At 38.3% G+C, this 21434-nt stretch overlaps 1 protein-coding gene across 1 annotated transcript in view; it reads right to left on the bottom strand.

Annotated features, from left to right (window-relative positions):
• Window positions 1-3042: 3042 nt before the first annotated feature.
• The window catches only part of CERS5 (ceramide synthase 5), a 43229-nt gene continuing 24837 nt past the window's right edge, over window positions 3043-21434 (bottom strand). Inside the window, exons 6-10 of the mRNA XM_015831854.1 lie at window positions 19302-19394; window positions 17318-17446; window positions 16142-16248; window positions 12674-12830; window positions 3043-4158 (exon numbers count right to left, since the gene is read on the bottom strand). Of these exons, the coding sequence (XP_015687340.1) occupies window positions 4009-4158; window positions 12674-12830; window positions 16142-16248; window positions 17318-17446; window positions 19302-19394 (636 nt within the window). The 3' untranslated portion in view covers window positions 3043-4008. The remainder of the gene's footprint in view (window positions 4159-12673; window positions 12831-16141; window positions 16249-17317; window positions 17447-19301; window positions 19395-21434) is intronic.

Below are 21434 nucleotides of genomic sequence, written 5' to 3'. Positions count from 1 at the left end.
GTAGGATGTGATTAGAGTATTCAGAAATAGCCACGTGTACATATATATTAATTCAGTTTTGCATCTTGGAAAACCAAAGGCAATTAAAGCAATTTTAAGTTACAGTCTAGTGTTTTGTGTGTGTAAACCTTTTGCAATGTTTTCCTATTTTCAAATTGCTGTGTGTACAGGAAAAGGAGGGGAGTGTGTATATTACCTTTTATTGACTAGCAGTAAATAATTCTTGGTAAGAAATGTAAAAAAAAAATGATGTGCTTACTTTAGTGTATTTTCTTAACCCCCAAATGTTGATTTTGCAATATGTCTCTCATCAGATCCCAGGAAAACCGTTAAAAAGTTCTGAAAACTGCATGTTGTCTATAGTACAGCAGTGAGATAGTTCAAGGATACTCACAGGCAAGATCATATTGCAAAAGTACTATTAAACTGCCAGTTACCAGCTTGTATTTTCGGGCAAAATTCAAAATAGTATTGATAAGCTTTAAAGCCCTTAGCTCAAGAATACTTTATGTCTCTTCTAACTCCTACTCCTACTCCTTTAGGCTGCTGGCACAATTTAAACTGATATGAAATATATTGAATTGAAATATTTTCCAAAGCACTATCAGAACATTTTTTATTACTGCCATCATTTAATGCAGGCTTGGGCATTAAGTGGGCTGCCTGCAGTGTAAACGTCTACAGGCAGCCATTGCCAATTTACTAGCATTGTTACTATCAATAGTTTGCAGACCATTTTTTAAAGGTCCACCCAGTTGAGCACTGATGGTGAGAAACCTGTGTCTGGCTTATATATTAATGGCTCCTGGATTTATTCATAAGAAATCATCATCTTACTGCAAAACCCAAGAACCGTGGCATCCTATCAGAATAAAAGGAATCTGAGCTTTTATCTTCTATCTTGAGAGGACTCTGGTTGGTTGCTGGACCTTCCAAAAAATCAACAGTTGATTCAACATTGGTAAATGACAGGGTGGTGGCTTTGACTTTCTCTTCCTACCAGCCTGCTGAGTGGAGACTATGTGTGCATCTATTAGGCCTCCAGCCAATACATTTGGCTTTAAAGGCAAAAATGTTAGCTAACTGTCTTTGCATGAGGAGTTTTTTGCCCTGACATCACTATAATCCATTGGGAGGCTTGTCTATGGAGATTCTAAATCATCCAGGTCATGGCTGTCTCAGTTCAAGAACTGAGAAGCAATATATTTTCAAGGAAAAAAAAACCCAAGAAAATTGCCTTTTTAAAAGCACCTTTGGGACATTGGGAAGCTTATTTGAGTATCCTTGTCCTGTAGTAACCTGCAAAACTCATTTTGGTGTCAGACCAACACTTATTTAAGAGACAGGCTGCAAGAGAGGTGATTTTTAAATCTCTTTTCAGTGTATTCATGCACAAACATTTGAATTGTTACAGGATCATAACTCTTATTTTTAGCACATGTTGTATGACTTCTGTCTAAAAAATGCTGTCCTGAACCATTCATGTTCTGAATCAGATGCTGCACTCGATCTAAGGAAGGACAGCAGATTTTAAATGTTTTTCAGAATTTAGAAACATAGAAAACTGATGGCAAAAAAACTGAGCGTTCCATTGAGTGCCCTTTGAATTTTTTCTTAATTTTTTTTTTAAAAAATTGTCAGATGATGGACATGTGTTTATCCCAAGCATGTTTAAACTCAGTTACTGATGATTGACCCACCTCTGCTGAAAGTTGGTGCCAAGCTTCCCCTACTCTTTCTGTGAAGTAATTTTATGAACTTTATGTGTCTATGCTGCTATAAGATATCATTTTAAGTATTTTTTATCAGCTAGCGTGGAGGAGATCCAGCTATTAAAGATCATGATAGTAATAGAGAACTCTCTTTTCTGATCAAGGTGATTCTAGTTTTTTTTTAACCTTCATTAACTTGGCTTGCTCTATTCAGCTAAACTCCAAACATCCCTGTACCACTAGTCTTTTAACAAGTTCTATACAATGTATATATTTAAAAGGGTTGCATTTGTCTCCCCTCAAGGTGTCTTAATTATGATTTAAGTTCTTTGCTTTCTTTGCAGCAAAAATGGTTTCTGCAAAGCAGCTGGCTGACTTTGGCTACAAGACCTTTTCGAGCTCCATGATGCTTCTTACTCTATATGGTGGTTACCTCCTGAGTGGTGGTGTATATCAGGCATATCAGAGAAATAAGCGACTGAAGGAGCAAGGGATAAATGCTGATGATACTAAGCAATGAACACTCAACACCTCATAGGATGCGTAATAAATGGAAGACTGGTTTGCTTTATCAGAAACCTCTGGGATTTTTGCCATGAAGAATGTGAATTTCAAATTGTGCTGAAAAAGTGGAAGTATCTGTATGGCTCTTTAGTCGTTCGATTCTTCGTTCACAGTTTCTCTCATTCCTACAATAGAAACTGTGAAGCAACTATTAAAAAAATTATTTACAGATAATTTGCCATGTGTTTTCATTTCTTTCTGGCCTTAAAAAAAACCCCTCCTCAAATAGAATCAACTCATTAAACCAGAGTAAGTTTTTTATTCTTACCAACTTCCTGTCCCAATCTTAAAACAACATATCTCACATTTCAAACAACTTGTTTATTCTGGCATAGGGAATAGTTTAAGTAGCTTTTGAAAGATGTGAATTTTTTTGCATGTGATGATTTATTCCCTGACCATTCTTCAGTTGATTATAGGTAGATCCTTCTATTCCATCAATTCTTTAAATCTATGTGCTACCTGGCATGCAGATAATTTTGCCAGCCATTTTCATTGCACCAGAATAAAAATAAAAAGTAATGAAGAAAATTATATTTAAACAGTCTAAGAGGAAATGTAGGATCATCATCCATGCCAACAGAAGGCCATGCTCAGGGTTAGATCAGCAATCATACCTACTGAGACACAAACATGAGCTATTTGTTTCTGCAGTGTCAAGATGATCATTCTTTTTCGTCATTAAATCTTAACAACAGCAAGCTAGTAAAATAGAACTCAAGACCACAGTGAAAATTACCTTTCTCAGTAAAACAAAATCCATAGATCCTATTCATCAAGCACTTTTTAATCACAGAGTAAACAATAATATAAAATGAGGATAATTCAGGGGATTTCCAAAGCCCAAGTCCTAACAACACTTCCCCATCTTCCATCTCCTTTGAAGTACCGTTGAATAAAAGGCAAGTGGGGGCAGGAGACCCATCCAGTCCTTCTGAGACAGCCACTGCTTCCCAGCAGTATCACGCAAGATTGAGGTTCGTCAGGGATATCACTTTTCTTCTCAAAACATGGGTACGTTCACAACTTATCTTTATGGGACAGTCAGCAACAAACACTGGTCATCCCTATCTATAATCCTATCGCTGAAAACTACTCGTTTTGTTTGGTAATTCTTACATGAACTCAAATCCAGAGTTTGTAAAAAAAAAAAAAAAAAAGCACAATGAAGACTTTGGAGATGCTGCACCACTCAAGAAAAATAATAAATGCCAGCTTTCTCTTTCTTATCACTCAGTAAGATGACATGAGGAAAATTTTTTTTACCATTGATATGCCATGCAGTAATAAGCAAACCCTTCACTCTACCACAATCCTCAGGTTGTTTAGGTGTAGCCCAGTTTAGCATCCTAGGACATAAGTAGGTCCTACAAGAAATATGGACTGACTGTCCAAATATCCTGGAATGTAGTAAAGCAGACAGAACTCGTTAGTGATCAAGCTTAACAAAGAAAAAATGTTCTGAAGTCTACTTTCTCTCCTTCTCTCTTACATATTTCAAACAAACATTAAATACAAAATGGCTTATTTTCTTTTAAAAGTTAAAGTCGAAAAAGGGTTTGCACTAGTAATCAGCTTCTTCATCCTGTGCAAAATTGCCCATGCTGTGCCTGTTTCAGATTCGCTGGAGGATTTGGGAGTGATGTGGCAGTTGATTAAAAATTTCTTGTAACTGGGGGCATTTCTAGGTATTTGAATTCAAATCTTTAGAGTGGGGGCAGCTGTCCCGTTTTTACTCTTCTGCCCATTGGTCACTAATTACATGGCCATTTATCCGATTGCGATCATTGCTTGGAGTATTAAGAATTCCTTTTCTGTTGTTTGAAGTCACATCATCATCATCAGAGCTGGTCTCCACATCACTGCGCTCATCTTTTGATACCTGATAAAAAGAAGCAGAAGTATACCACAAATAAGGAATTTAAAAATAGTTAAAAACAAGCTCATATACAGTAGATGCTTGTTCTTTAAATGGTACAGTTTAAACATTTAATTATGGAACTGAAGAACTTAAAAAAGACCAACAATACCACGAAACTGGATGGCCTCAAAAATCATCAAGCTTTCTTTGAGAGCAAAGTTTGCTCAAAAAATAATGAAAATAATTTTGAGGGAGGCAGAATCATAGATGCACATGCTAGTACATGGTGAAAAGAGCAGATAGCATTAATTATATATTAAATTCTCTACAGGAATATATTTTTATTAATAACAAATTGTTTTCTGCCTTTTCTCTTTCAAAGACATCCTAGTTAACAATCAAAATGTTTATATATTAATAAAAATAGCCTTAAAAATTAAATAGATTTAATGTTCTTAAGAATATTTAAAGTGTCTTTAAAATAGCTGATTATAGTAAAATTAAAGAAGCTAGATTGATCTTCCTAAGATATGGTGTTCCATAACCTGCCCAACAAAACATCTCAGATGAAAGAGAGGATCCTCCACAAACTTATCTTGGAAAAAAAGCAGTATCACAAGACAAGATGGGTAATTCCCAACCATTATTCTGAATTGATCTCATCTCTTTCACCCTAAGGTATTCAAGCAAAGTAATGGAAAAAATAGCCCATCTTCTGACTCTTTTATCTTCTCCCATTTTTATATTAAGTCAATGAAGTAATCATTGGGACCACAGAGAATGTTGCCACAAAATAATCAGATACAAAGCACATGAGAAAAAAGATTGGTCTTAAACAGAGAACACATCTCAGCTTGCAATACAAAGAAGAAGCAAGGAGCTGTAGAATAATAAATAACAGTTGAAGAATTTGTTAAAGATAGCCTAGATAGAACGACAGAAAAATATCTGACGGTATTTCTATACCTATCATGTTTCTATTAGCAGAATCCCCTGGAGTACAATTTGATCAGCTCAGAATCAACACACATTAAATAGGGAAAGGAAAAAGAACTGAACATATCCATCAAATTTAATTTAAAGCTGAACAGAAATATTCTGCAAAAATTCACAGCTGTCAAATTCGCAAATCTGAAAATAATTTGATATATTTAGTATGATCAGCTCCTGGCTAATGATGAAGAAGTGGTCTCTTCTAATTCCCACTATAATATCACTTTGATAATTATTTCATCTCAAAGAAAATTGCAAAAACGTGAATAACTGAGACAGTTTAGATAAACTATAACACAACATTATTTTGATATAATGAAGACAATTGAAAATCACAATAAAGAGATCAAGGGAGACATCTAAACTGAAATGGAAACATTCTGAATAGAATACATACATAGGAACATTATACATATCATTTATTTTCCTGAATATCATCTTCTATGTGCCCCATGAATTTGATAGTAAGAAAATATAGCTTGATAACAAAATTATGTCAATTGTATCAAACATTGGAGGAAACAGGTTTTACATTCCAAATCACTCAAATTGACCCAAATATAACAATATTCCCCAGTATAGTAATTCAAAAGTGATTCTATTGCACTGTTATAATTACGTCACTTTAGTAAGCAAGAAGTTGATCGAAAAGGTTTTATCAGAAACTACGGTAACAGCAAAAGTAATTATTGCCATAATTTTGAGTTTTGTAGTTACTAGTGCATGAATGATAGAGGAAGCTTTTCACATTAGCAGAAATGGACCAGTTGACTAATTGATATTGGAATGCCGATCAATATCTTATTTCGACTGAAAGAGGGGGAAAAACCAGAATTCCATAAACCTCAAAGGTTTAGCAGTTTGGCTTGCCACAAGGTGGCATTATATTACTGCTGAAAGAAAAGTAAAAGCATTAATTGAGATTAATAAGGAGGCTGAACTGGTAAATTTCTTCAGAGCCAACTTAAATGATTTTATAGTATCATTTGAGCACTTGCCAAGGCAGGTACACCTCTGATTTAACAAGGCTAACAACGGTAGAATGTGCTTAGACTAGCCTCACCCCTGATTACTCTCAGCCAGGTGTATGCACTTTGAACAGCCTAAGCAAGGCACATAAAAATCAGAATAAAGCCATACCAGTGGCAAGTTAATGATTGCTAAGGCCAACTGGAGAGACCTACTTTTCATAGCTGTAATTATTCTGCTCTTGCCTGAAATTTCTTGCACAAGAGAACACAGAACAAAGTGGACTGTGATCTATTCTTAATTTATGACTATTGTTTTCCTGAAGCAGCTGTAAAGAAAGCTATTGGGAAACACTTTTAAAGCGTTTATATTCTGGATTTCTGTGCCAATTCCAATTATAAGTTGTCCCAATTTTAACTTTTAAATACCATGATGGCTTGGTCCTATGTGCTTAGGGCATTATGACAGGTTCCCTCACCTTATACCAGGGGTAGGCAACCTCGGCTCTTTTATGACTCATGGACTTCAACTCCCAGAATTCCCGAGTCAGCTATGCTATGCTGACTCAGGAATTCTGGGAGTTGAAGTCCATGAGTCATAAAAGAGCCGAGGTTGCCTACCCCTGCCGTATACCATCAGGAGGAGACCTGGAATTATGGGCCCTATACAACACCTATTTGGTAAAATCTCATCTTAACTTTCCCAAGATGAGTAAAAGGATTATTTTGAGATGCAATGAGATGAGCAGGATTTTATATTTTGTACACAGTAGTTTTTCATCATAAAGCTTATGTGATCCAAAATAAAATATTTTTAACATTTTATTGTGTCTGGCATTCCCAATTACTTTTTTACTTTAAAAAGAAAAGATTTATTAAATGCAAATAACTTTAAAATGGAATATAACAAGTGGTTATAGGGATGAATAGTACTGAAGATTATAGCCTCCTAGTCCAAACTTTCAGAGTAATAACAATTTAAAAGACGCGTGAAGCAGTTTCCACTTGACATTAGGCAGCTGAGATTTAATTTGGGATGATAGCATTTAAAGCCCAGGAGGGGGGGGAAAGGCAGCCCTCCCCCTTTCCCTTACAACTGTAGCAGAGATGGCACTTACATAAAAAAAGAAGAGATACAACTTCAGTCTGGTACAGAGAAAAGGAATGAGAGAGAATGGAGATTACAGGGAAAAGTCCACTCCTGACTAGGAACCTGATCAGGAGAGAAAAGCAAAGAGAAGAGACCCCCAACTTGGAAATTATTTATAGCCATTCAGCAGAAATACACACATACGCTTTTAAATTAGTAACTGCAAAATAAACTTAGAGAAAGGAAAAATAGCAAGATACAAACAGAAAATGGGGATAATTGGAATACATAGTACAGAAAAATCATCCAAACATAAAAAAGGTTCTTTTGAAAAATAAATGCATAATTCTGGAATAGAATTGCTTATATTTGTAAAATAAATACTGGTTACTGGGACTCTAGTTCAACACTCTAATCCTAAATCATTTAGATTCAAGTAATGATGAATCCAATGATTGTAAATTCTACAATCCCTTTCCTACATTACAAATAAGCCCTCTCTTACATTACATCAGATAGATAATAATAATAATAATAATAATAATAATAATAATAATAATAATAATAATAATAATAATAAAAGTTGGAAGGGACCTTGGAGGTCATCAAGTCCAACCCCCTGCTCAGGCAGGTAACCCTATACCAGGGGTAGGCAACCTTGGCTCTTTTATGACTCGCGGACTTCAACTCCCAGAACTCCTGAGCCACCATGGCTGGCTCAGGAATTCTGGGAGTTGAAGTCCATGAATCATAAAAGAGCCAAGGTTGCCTACCCCTGCCTATAACATTAAAGCTTTCTTTACAGGGTTACAGTAAGTACAGCTAAACCACCTCTCTAAAGTATGAGACTTGATGTACAAAAACCCATTTTCTCTGCTCTCACATATTGATCTCAGAAGAAAAGAAGTAAAAACTACACTGACTCAATGAACTATAATTTTGCAGGTTACAGATGTCAAGAATCTCATTTTTAACAGCAACACTGCAGACACAGGCCTGAAATAGTTACTATGTAAAGGGAAGAAGAGTTCAGTAATAAAATATTTTGATTTATTAGAAATTTTGTTTCTTTCTTCTATTCGGACATAAACTAAATGTGATTTAGATATCTCAAATATGATTTTTTCATGAGGCAACTGGACTTTCTTGTTTTTCTTTGAAGACATTCCACTTCTCATCCAAGAAGTTTCTTCAGCTCTGACTGGATGGTGGGAAATGGAATGATTTATACTCCTTGCAGACAGCTGGTCATTTGCATTCTTTTAGAGAGTCATTGAGGCCACCTGGAGATTTATCTTTGTAGTCAGGGTCACCTGAGTAGTGCCAATGGGTGTGGAGCCTTCTTGGAACTGTTGAAAGGACTCTGTTGTAGACTGAAGATAGATGATGTTGTCCCCCCCCCTCTGTTGAGAGAGGGCTGTTCAATTTTGACATAGATGGCCTCTTTGACCCCTCTTTCAAACCAGCAGTCCTCTCTGTCCAAAATGCTGTCTTCAAAAGAGAAGCCTTTGTCTTTTAAATACAGGTGGACTGCTGAATCTTGTCCTGATGGGTTTGTTCTCCCATGTTGTGCCATGTGTTTATGAAGTGGTTGTTTTGTTTCCTCAATGTACAGAACTGCGCATGGCTCACTGCATTGTACTGCATGTACCACGCTGCTCAGTTTGTGTCTGGGGGTTTTATCCTTGGGGTGGACAAGCTTCTGCCTTAGTGGACTCTTGGGTTTGAAGTGTGCACCTATGTTGTGTTGGCTGAAGATCCTCCTGAGCTTTTCCGATATTCCTGCAATGTATGGAATGACTATGTTGCTTTGTTTATTGTTTTCTTTTTTGTCTGTTATGGAGGAGCTCCTGCTGGGTCTTTTTTGGGATTTGATGAAGGTCCACTTGGGATAGCCACAAATTCTGAGGGCTTCCTTGATGTGTCTTAGTTCTTTTTTTTCCCCATCTTTGCTGGTAGGCAGGCCTTCAGCTCAGTGGTGAAAGGTTCTGATAATGCCCATTTTGTGCTCCAGTGGGTGGTGAGAATCAAAATGTAAAAACTGATCTCTGTGTGGGGGTTTTCTGTAAACTTTGATATTAAGGCGTCTGTCTTCCTTAATGTATACTGCACAGTCCAGCAAGGCTAGACTATTTTCCTTAACATCTTCATGTGTGAATTTGATGTATCTGTCCACCGAGTTGATATGTTTGGTGAATGCTTCCAATTCTTGTGTTTTGATCTTGACCCAAGTATCGTCCACATGACTATACAGTGAGTGGGTGGAATTCCTGTGGGTGGAATACCCCACATCCAGTCAGAGCTGAAGAAGCTTCTTGGATGAGAAGCGAAACGTCTTCAAAGAAAAACAAGAGAGTCCAGTTGCCTCATGAAAAAGCATCTTTGGGATATGACCTGGATGACTGAGAATCTCCATAGATGTGTGATTTAGATCAGGGCTTTTCAACCAGTGGTACGGGTACCACCTGTGGTACATTGGCACCTGGCAGGTGGTACGCGACCATCCTAGAAAAGTGGTAGTGGGGAAGGGGAATGAGGTGAACCGGTGGCAGCACCACACAAATCCGAGTGAGAGACAGCTGGAGCTGCAGGGCTGTCAGGGCTTAGCGGAAGCACCAGGATCAGCGCCAGGCTCCAGCTGAAGCTCGGCGCTGATTCTGGTGCTTCTGCTGAGCCCTTAAGAAGCACCAATCAGCTGGAATGTTGCAGCATCTCCAGGGTCTTGTGATTTACATTCAGATGCTTGGCAACTGATTCATATTTATGACGGTCACAGTGTCCCAGGGTCATGTGAAGTGACCAAAACCTGCTGCAACTACCCAGCAGACAGGGGGAATAAAAACTAAACACCCCCCCACCGCACCCCCGCTGCCAATCCTCAACAGAAATGCTCACAACAATGAAAACCTCAGACAGGAGGAAGAGTGCGGCCGGGCGGGCAGGCAGATGTCTTGCTCGGCTGTGGCTTGGGGGGCACTTTTTCAGTGCCATTGTAACTTTGAACAGTCACTAAGCGAACTGTTGTAAGTCAAGGACTACCTGTACTTTATTACTTTTTTCCTTTTTTTTTGGTCATCAAGTTTTTGACACCTTGCTGGTGGTACTCAGATGTTGCCATACCCTAAAAGTGGTCCAATGGGTGAAAAGGTTGGAAAGCCCTGATTTAGATCTTCTCATGGCACAAATTCCTGAGAATCTTGAAATGTGAAATGTAGTTTTTATACAAGTGGTTCTTACATAATGCTTCAATAACTGCACTGTGATTATTACTGAGATAATATTTATATTTTCATGAAAGCTTTTGAAAAATCTTTTCCTTATAGACTAGCAGTTATGGTTCTAACCCTGTCTCATCAGCAAGTAGATGAAGTTTTAACACTAAATCTCTTCATTTTTTAATAATTAAAAGCATGAAAGAGAATAATTAATCTGGAAGAATTCTTTTCATATAAAAGCACAAACTTCACAAAAAATAAACATGCATTGTGATTTTTCAGTGAGAGTCCCCTCCCCTTCCCTGATAGTATAAAAACTGAATTCAGGACATTTTTTGTCATGCAATCTCCATTTTTTTTTAAATTAGAACATGGTAACCATTGGGCATAATAGCAATAGCACTTAGACTTATATACCATTTCATAGTGCTTCACAGCCCTCTCTAAGCAGTTTACAGAGTCAGCCTATGGCCCCCAACAATCTGGGTCCTCATTTTACTGACCTTGGAAGGATGGAAGGCTGAGTCAACCTTGAGCCAGTCAGGATCGAACTCCTGGAGTGAGTAGTGAGTTAGCCTGCATTACTGCATTCTAACCATTGTGCCACCACGGCTCTACATAATGTCCCATGTATGATTTGTGATTTCACAATATTTGACACCTTGGAAACTTGTTTTTCACAATTATTTTTTAAAAAATTGGGTTTGAAAGTATGTAGGAACCCAAAGGGGAAGGGCAAATTGATGAGCATTTTTTCCAAGCTAAAGACACTGCTTCAGTTACTTGCATAACCTAGCATAGATTTGTAACTCTCTTCCTATCAACACAACTTGCTCTATCTAGATAACTGATGGCCACATATAACATCAGGTGCTCCAATTACATAAGCTTGCTTTACATCAGGAGTCACCCACTACTGGGCCGTGGCCTCTTGGTCACCAGGCCGCATGAAGGTGGTCAGTGCACATGCGTGTGGGTGTGTACTCACCTCCCACATTCACACTAGTGCTGGTGTAAGGGTCCCTCGGTGCTAGCGCCTCCCCGAGCACCCCACTGGCGCTAGAGCCGCCCCAAACATCCCACCAGTACTAGCACCACCCTGAGCATCCCGCTGGTGCTAGGACCACCCCATTCGTGGCACTCGCGTGGGCCCGTTTGCGCATGGTCATGTGTGCATGTGCATGTGCTCACATGCGACCCATTTTTGCGCTTGCACATGTATAATGGTGCCTGCCTCCCTTTCCGGGCCGCCAAACCAAAAAAGTTGGGGACCTCTGTCTTACATTAATTCAACTTTACACCAACCTCTGAGCACACAAACAGAAGTGGCATCTTTCCCTTTCCAAGGCATGACCACTAGGATTGCATTTCCAAAAATGGAACAGAGAGAATGTAGCAAGGAGATCAGGGATAGCAGAAGGAGTCTTGTCCCCTTCACATGAAGCTGTCAATAGTCATGCATGGGCTTGGCCCAGAATAGGAATGAAAATATCACCAGCTATCATTCTATCTCCAAACATTACACAATGTTTGGAGGACAGCTGATTCAATTCCAGATTTAAAAAACTGAATTACTCAATACTTCCAGAGTGGAATGGTTTCATAAGCAAGTGTCTATAAATTTTATGTTATTTACATTTCATAATACATTAATCCATGAGGAGTCCTTCCCCACTGTCGCACCCTTGACAGCCACTTATTTCTACCTTTCCTGTCCCCATTTTCTTTCCTGATGCAATAAAGAACGGTGAAAAATCAGGTATTTTTTAATAAACTCAACTTGAGTCCTACAGGCATGACTAAAAGGCATGAAAAACTGATCTGATTTGCACAAAGTAGTCTAGATGACAAAAATCTAGCTGATCTTGGTGATTTCAAAAAACAAACATACAAGCCCTAAGCAGAGATGAACCTTGTTTACACTTGGATGAAAGACTATTAAAAAATCTCAATGCTAAAGGTTAATGTGGGAAGTTGAGAAAAATATGGAAGAAAGCTGTGGCACACCATTTCCATTGTGTTGTCAAGAAAACAATATTAACGAACCTAGGTATTTATTAGAGTGAAGTTCGTCTGAAATAATCTTTGCTGAGTATTACAATACAGAAATATTATTTGCATTACAGTATGATTTAAGATGGAAACCTTCAGTAAGGTGGCAACTCTCTTTTTTCAGAGTGACTGACTCTTTTGACATTTTGAAGAAATGTCTTTTGAAGAAAATGAAAGCCATAACTCATTTTTCTGGTAATGAAATTAGTCATGCATACCTTTCCTCGTGCCACAGCTTTGTAGGCAATGCGAATGATGTAGTAGGACCAGATGATATGTAATACTTGTATAATTAAGAGAAGGCTATTGAACAACCACCAGGATGGGTAGGGGCCAATTAGTTTCCAGCTTTCAAACATTGTAGAATTCAGTATCCTAGAAATCAAACAAGAAGAGGTTTGCATTCATTGTCTTATTCTGAACTTTGACAAGGCCCAAATTCTAGATCGGGAATAGGTAATCTGAATCAGCGGAAACTTCTTTCCCTTGCAATTTTCCCCCCATAAAGAGTGAAAATGCCTCAAATCTTTAAGTGCTGATATAACAACAGGTATCTGTGAAGAGATTCCAGTTTTCTCTCCACTTGGGTTTTCCCCCCACAACGATTTGGGTAATCTGGTGAATTGCTTACCAATTTCTTTCTTGAGAACAGTGAAAATGGTCCGTTTTATTTTGTTAAAACGATTTTCAGGGTTCGGAAGACTTATAAGTCTCCCCGAATTAGAAAAGTGGTTTCAGATGGGTGACTACACAAATCTTTTAAAATAAATACAATGTGTAATCAACCTATCGTAGGCTTTCCACTAACTAACTTTGAAGCTAACTTCAAAAAGAGCCACATAGAAAGTTGAAAAGAAAGCTAATGAAGTCAGCTTACTTTTGTAGATGGAGCTCATGAGACTTGGCAGCTCCTCTCCTGCCAGTCTTCATTAGCTACGTTTGCCTTGTGGTTTTCAGAGGAGAGACCTCTTTGCCAGGAGAGGGGAAAAATTAGCCCACTCTTTGCAGTCTAAGAAGTGCCACATGGTATTGCAAAACACATAGCAAAGGAACAGCAGAGCTACTTCCCAGTGTAATCTGAGAGAAACGGACTCCATTAGGAAACCAGGGCATTAAAATAAGGATAGTGAAAACATTAAAAATTCACTGCCTTCCTACCACCTAATAATGGTTTGCTAAGCGATATAGCCGAGTAGGCTAATATGGCCCAATCATTAAGACTGGCAACCATACGTTTAAAAAAAAAAAGTGCTATCTGCAAATACCAGAGTGCCAAGAAAATTAACAAGGTAACAATATCTCAGTGCATTCCCTCCTAAACTCAGGTAGAAGCTTATCTTTGGAACTAAATATTAAAGACATATTTCTCTCCAAACTAAAATGTAAAATATCTTGGGCACAAAGCAGCTCTCCAAGGATTCAATGCATCTTTCTTGCCTGAGGAGTTCTCGTCTATCCTGACCTAAAAAGAGACAGGAATGTATGTTCACCACCTTGAGGATAAAATTCTAACAACAGCAACACCAACAATTGAATCAATTTGAATCCATCCGCATGTAAATTTAATTACTCCTCATATCAGCATTATTGTTGAGTAGCAAATATTATTCAGTGGAGCATGGGTTGTCTTGGGAGAATTCCTGGGAGGCCTAGTGAAGGCCCAGGTCCGGAGCACAGTGCTTCCCCAGTTCCCACATACATGGAGGGCATGTGTTGTCATACCAGATTGGGCAGTTTCAGAGTGGCCACAATTCATTCCCCAAAATGGCGCCTGTTTCCAGGACAGTGCAATGCGGCCTCTGTCCTGTATCCAGAGGCAGATCAATGGTTTCCCGAAGATCTATGGAAAAGGTAAGTAGACTGAGCCATGACGGAGGTGGGCGGGGAGGAGAGCATGGGACTCAGCAGGGTAGGAAACAAGCCCAAGGCCTGGGGCCACCCAGTGGTGCAGGATTTGGGGGGGGGGGGCAGAGTGATGGAGAATTGCTACAGCATTCCTGTGGTCGGTTGTAAAAGTGGACCAATTGTCAGGGACCAGAATTTTTTTCATATGATCATGGAGGCACTGCAGCAGCCGCAACTTCAGGCAGGTGTCGCAGATCCTTTCATTCAGTGCCCTCATAGTTTTGAATAGTCGCTGAATGAACTGTCATAAGTTGAGAACTGCCTGTAAAACTATTACTAAGAACAAGGACAAAAGTACACATTCATCTTCTATAATCTGATAACTTTGGCTAACATTCTGGGTAATATTCTACCTATAATCCATAATAGAAAATCCATCAGATCAATAACTGAAATCTGTCTTGTGGGGTCATTTAAGGACCCATGGATTCTATATTCAATGATGATCTCATAATCATTAAGGATTTAATTATTTGCTAAATTTGCAGAAGGCACTAATTCTCTTTTTACTAGAAAATGTATTGGAGCTACTTAACCATGTGGCACATGCCAAGTTCCAAAACTTACTGGCCCATGTTCCTGACTCTTTTTGCTCAGAATGGTATCCCAGCAACATAAGCATCATTGAACTTCAGGATAACCATGAAACTACAAAACTAATGAGACTGGACAAGTGTTAGAAGAGGAAAAGTTTCATCAGGCCTTCTGGAGTGACTCTGCAGCCTGAGATTACTCACAGCAAGCCTCATAAGGAAAAATGTGTCTTTTTACCTTTGACCCACAAATTATAGGGATTCCTGTAGGAATTAATCAAGGCCAAATGGAATCCTTGAAATAATACAGTGAAAACCAGGAAGAAATCAACAAACTATATTCAATTAATTCAGGAATTAGTAACCTTCCCAGATCTTACATGCCCCTGGGTTATAGTATAAAGCTATTACAATTTTCTTTAAACCATGAAAAGATAATATTAGTAATGTTTATGATATGTGGAATAAGGAATTGGACTATTCAATTCCAAAATCAATGGATGTCAGTTAAAAAAAATGTAAAATAAGATTTCTTGTGACTAAGACTTGAAACCAATTTCTCAAAAACCTTTGAGTTTATTGGACTTCTCAATTTTTTTTTAAAGCGAGTCTCTGTTTTGGCACTGTAAGATGCTTGACGACTCTTGACCCACATGATTTGGTCATGTTCTTCCATCATTCTCTTCTGGTCCTAAATCAATATATATTTGCCTGTTTGTATGTACAATAAACACTGGGGAAAAACATAGTTATAAATGTGATGCTGAATACTATGGAATTCAACATTTTATAAAGAACTTTGAATTTATCAAGCCTAAGGCTCAATAAAGAGAATTATCTTATGTAGATGGAAAGAATTTTACCCTGATGTTGGAGACTGAAGTCAAGAGATGTATTCTTGATTAATGTTTGAAATGCTTTTATATTCGAAAACTGAGAAGACAACGTTTTATACAGCTTTGATTTAGTAATATTTGATTAATTGTTATGAATATTTTATGGATTTTGATATATTTCCCTTAAAATTTAGTTTATTTTCAGGATCATTAAGTATAATTTTAATTCAACCATTATTGACATATTATTTTTCTGTTTGTTATATTTTACAAATAAAAATTATACAATTAAATAACCTGCATGCTATTTCTACCTCTGAGAATACTGCACTATTAAGTCTCCACCAAACCACTTCCTTGATCTTTCCAATATATATAATTTACAGCTAGGTATCCACATCATCATACTTACCAAATAGGAAAAAACCCCAAGCGGGTAATAAGAAACACTACACTAAATATTATAAAAGTGGCATCACAGAGTCGCTGATACTTCGCATAGTTGAACAACTTTGCAAGCTAGAAAAAAACAGAAAGCATTAAAACAACTCTAGCTGCCCATCTAGCAAAATTATTATTTAGATAAAAGATTCTACTGACTGAGTATCTTTTTTTCTTTTTCTTTTTTAAAGAAAAAGTAACTGTGAATCTGATCTTGGCACAATGAAAAATGAAGAAAAAAAATACAAAATAGCCCAATATCCTTTATGTTCGAAATACAAGTTCAGAAAGAACTAAAAGAAAATGAATATGGCAAAGATCAAGAACACTCAAATAATAGCCTCTCAAATTAAGAAGCTTCAGGCCTGGTGTTATCCAATAACACCAGTCAGTATCAGTTACAACTACAGGCAATCCTTGTTTAGCAATCATAATTGCGACTGGCAACTTAGTCGTTAAGTGAAAGCATGACTGTGCTTCTCGTTTTAATTCAGCTTTCTTTTGCTTTATAGACCTGCCAATGCGAGGACTGGTTGTCAAGTTGCCTTTTCATCACTGCAAACGGCTGCTAAATGAAGCAGTGGCTCAATGAGGACTACTTGTAGTGACAGTATATATTTCCAAACAAATGCTCCTTACATACTGAAGTCTTTGCCGTTAATAGTGATGGACATGAAGGGTCGTCCAAGAACGTTTAGATGATTATTTATTTGTATCCCATCTTTATTATTTTTACAAACAACTCAAAGCGGTAAACTTATCCAATACATCTCCCTCCTTCTGTTTTCCCCATAACACAACCCTGTGAGATAGGTTGGACTGAGAGAGAGTGAGTGAGTGAGTGACTGGCCCAAGGTCACCCAGTTGGCCTTCATGCCTAAGATAGCACTTGAACTCATGATCTCCGGTTTTCTAGCCTGGTGCCTTAACCACTAGGTCATTCACAAATGATTTCCAAATGGTTTTAAGAAACAGCCGTTGCCTTAAATGGACTACTTACAAATCACCATGTATACACAGCATAACACATTGTTTTAATCTTTTATTGTGTGGGGAAAAAAATCCCACATAAATTAATGGTAAGGAAATCAATACTGTAGACTGAATTATACAGTAGTATTAAATAATTAAAACCTAGGGTACTCACTTCTAATAATATATCTGCTGAATCATGGAGACATATGACCAAAGTACCTACTCGCACCATGTGGTTTAAGTAGGAGAAGATGAGCAGTCCAACAGCAGCCACATGATGGACAAACATCATGAAGAAATCCTGAATTTAGAGGAAACAGGATAGAAATAGCTATAATGATCAAGGAATTAATGTACCGTATTTTCCGGCGTATAAGACGACTGGGCGTATAAGACAACCCCCAACTTTTCCAGTTAAAATATAGAGTTTGAGCGAGAGAGGGGGGGGGAGAGAAAACTTGATGAGTAATATGCCAAACCACATGTGTAAAGGAATAAAATAGAATACCCGTATTTTCCGGCGTATAAGACGACTGGGCGTATAAGACGATCCCCGACTTTTGAGAAGATTTTCAGGGTTTAGAAAGTCGTCTTATATGCCGGAAAATACGGTACTCTGATAAAAAGAAGCATTCAGAATAATCTAAGTTTGGAAACTTTTTATGGTGTGCTAACTGCTTGATAGCACAAAAATATACTTTCAAGTTAAAAATAATTACTGAGAGCTGGTTTCCAAATCTTCAGTTACTCAATTATGCTCTTAAGAAACTATGCTTCTTCCTTCTCAGTGAAGTCTCTACCCTTCAAAGGTATGACAGAAACCCTGATTAATTTTGAAAGCCTACGTTTTCAAAGCTCATTAGTATTTTGTGGCGAAAAGAACCACTTTTAGGTAGCACAGGATTATGTAGTTTATTTGTGGCCCTAACAATTCTGTCATTTTACTCCTATAGTAATCCTATCTATTTGCCTCCCTTTCTTCCCTCCCTACCATTGAATTACAATTATTTAGTTATGTATTTGCTAAATTTATATGCTGCCTCTCTCACCAATAAGGCAACTATGGTTGCTTACAAACCATAAAAAGATAAAATGTAGAAGCAATTAAAATTACAATTACAAGAATTGTATAATTTTAATTATAAAATCAACCTCATAGGATTTTGCTCCATCCATTTGAAATAGACACAATGAAAATATATGTTCCTTAAGATGCCTGGGGCAGTTCTACTGAAAAAATAAGTGATGGATCTGTGGGGGGGAGGGGAGGAAGGTGTGGGACCACGTAGGGTGGGAAGCAGGGCCAAGTCCTGCAGGGACCCACTGGGATGGATGCTTATAATACTGTGAACCCTGCAAATTGATGAATGCAGTAAGACAACTTCATCACTAATCAACTGATGTATACGCTCACACAAAAGCGTATGCAATGCACTAAGTCTAACTGAAATTTAAGATTCAAGACTATCAATGCTATCCAAATTATCTATGCATCTCATTGAAAACAAAAATAGTTTCTCTGCTGCAAGGCGTCAGAAAACAATCCTAATCCCAGAATATAATTATTTTCTGTTTTTCAAGGCAGTTAGTTTGAATAGGGCAGCATTTCATTTTATGGGAAAAACCTCCGGGCAAAGAGAAGGACTACTATTCTTCTTTTACGAGCCCTCCAATCTTACTTGTGGAGTTTGTATGAATGTTAGACAGCCTTCCATTAAACTTTGTTCTGAAATAAGCATCCAACATTAGAAATTCCTTCTGAAGAAGGCTGCTCACAACCCTTGCAATTTTAGCAATGCTAAAGAATGAGAAAAGCCAATCCTACAGCATTCATCTTAAAAGAGCCTCACAGATGCAAACTTATTGAATATTTTTTTAAAAAAATTAAAACATCTAGCAGTTTTTGAAAAACAATTAATTTAATGCTTCAGCTAAATATTCCAGATATAACTTTTAGAATGACAAAAGATTATTGCTTTAGCCAAATTAAGATATTTTAACCTTCTGAATTGTGGTGTAATCTGTTATATAGCATTTAATCAAGGACAAAATGTGGTATTTCTATTATTATGGGCAGATTTTTTAAACCTGGCTAACTAAGAAAGATTCCTATAGGTTTAGGAAAAAAAAATCTTAGAAAAAAACTTGTTTCTTACCTTTCGCTTAATATCGGTAAACTGTGAATACAAAAGAGACGAGTAATAGGCCAATTCGATGATATAATGGTAGTAAATGTCAGATGTTATAGGCTGGAAAACAAAAAGTAATCTTGTTTACATGGCTCGTCCAACATAACTTGATCCAGTAGTGAAGGTGTCAAGCTGAGAAACCAAGAAACTGAGTTCTAATCCCACTTTAGGTGTGAACAACCAGCTAGGTGATTTTGCCTCGGTAACTGTCTCAGGTTTGTTGTTGTGGGAAGAAAAATAGGAGGAAGGAATATTAGGTATGTTCCTCCTCTTGGGTTATTTATAAAAAATAATAAAAGCGGGATAAAACTAAATAAAATAAAATCTCCATTAAGGGAAAATTTTATAAATCTAAGCTTTGTTTATTATACTTTCTAATTTGAAAGCTATTTAATCTGTTTTATTCTTATCTATGCAAAAATTGCTATCAGTCTTTAAATAGTGAGAGATCCGATCACAACCATAATATTCTTTTGAAATAATGTTAAGATGTAAGAAAATATATCTATATCTAGATTGATCATAGAAAGCAAAAGCAGGAAAGCAAAGCAGCATCTTCTTTCCTATTAACAGCTCTTGGTGAGAAGGTGAAAAGCGATGTTTCCAATGCTTTTCCCACTGAACTTCAGAATACAGGATGGTGCACGGCAACAGAGACATTGCTCTACTTACAAATGGATTACGTTTCTAGAGGCTGCTAATAAGTCCATTTTGTTCACAAGCCCAACAGGCATAAAAAACATGCAGAGTTATCCTTGGTTTCCTCTTGTCCCACGTACCTAGGGGATGACCAAGTGGATGTTCTCTTGGTGGTGGTGGGGCATTTCCCCACTGAAAGCCTCTCAGGGGGGTATTCAGGGAAGATGTGGGTGTGGGCGCAGCTCAACTTGTTTTTTTATTTCACCACCTGATCAATTGTGGACTCTGCAGGCCAACCCTCCCAGATTGGTATTCAGGCGAAGTAGACTCCTCCTCACCTTGGTGACTCCCTCCTCTCCTTGTCCACTTCTACCCCCCCCCCATGAGCTGACATATTCTATTGGCTCCATGCCCTCAGACATGGGATGCAGCTGTCCTTCTCAACAGATGGTTTTTGCAATAGTGCTGCCAAGTATACGTATGCAGTACATCATAAACTACCCTTTTCTGCCTTCTCCTGACTTCTGGGACTTTCTAGATTAGAGTTGAGGACAGGTTTGTTCATATCAGCACAAGTTCACAACTCAAAAGTTCATAAGTCGAGTAATATCTGTACAGAGAGTATTTCCCCCCCTTCAGAATTAACTCAAATGAAGTGGAGGGAGGCCCTATGCCAGTGGTGGCGAATCTATGGCACGTGTGCCAGAGGTGGCACTCAGAGCCCTCTCTGTGGGCACACGTGTCGTCGCCCCAGTCCCGCTTCCCCCCATGACCCCCTCACCAGCAGCCCCCCCAGAGGAGAGTTACCCCTAGGCGTGGCCCATGCGGGGCAGTGCAGCCAAGCACATGGCAGCCAGGCAGCAGGGACAAGACTCCACCCTCGTGCCCTGTCACGTGCAGATGATGCATTGGGGCGTGGGTGAAGGGCATGGCCAACATGGCGCTGCAGGGCCACCTGGGCGATCTGCAGCAGGCTGTGGAGGTGGTGGGTGGCCCTGCAGGAGGGTGGAGCAGGGGACGGAGCAGGGGTGGGGAAGGGTGGGGGACAGAGCGGGGGCGGGCTGGGGCAGTTTTTGGGCACTCGGTCTCTAAAAGGTTTGCCATCACTGTCTTATGCAGTCCTTATTTATCCTTATCCCTGAAAGATGTGTTTCAGTGCTGAATAGGGGGGAAAAGGATGAACTCAACCACCTCTGAGGCAATATGGGAGGTGAGAATAGGAGATGGAAGAACAATAGAAGAATGGTTGGTGGGAAGAATGCACTTGCATATGTTCCTTAGCTTTTTAAACATGACAAACCTGGCTAATAATTAATAAATTTTACTTAACTGAAGACCATGAAAAGAGGCATATTAATGACCTGTGTTTGCTTCAAATGGTGAGTATTCCCTTTCAAACGGTATTTTAAAAAGAAAAGATCAAAGAAGCATTTAACATCACGACTCGGCGGAAAATCAGGC

This window comes from Protobothrops mucrosquamatus, unplaced genomic scaffold (assembly GCF_001527695.2).
Source record: "Protobothrops mucrosquamatus isolate PMUCROS unplaced genomic scaffold, P.Mucros_1.0 scaffold_282, whole genome shotgun sequence".
NCBI classification, from domain to species: Eukaryota; Metazoa; Chordata; class Lepidosauria; order Squamata; family Viperidae; genus Protobothrops; species Protobothrops mucrosquamatus.
The sequence above is the reverse complement of the archived record's forward strand: the minus strand, read 5'-3'. Positions and strand labels throughout refer to the sequence as shown.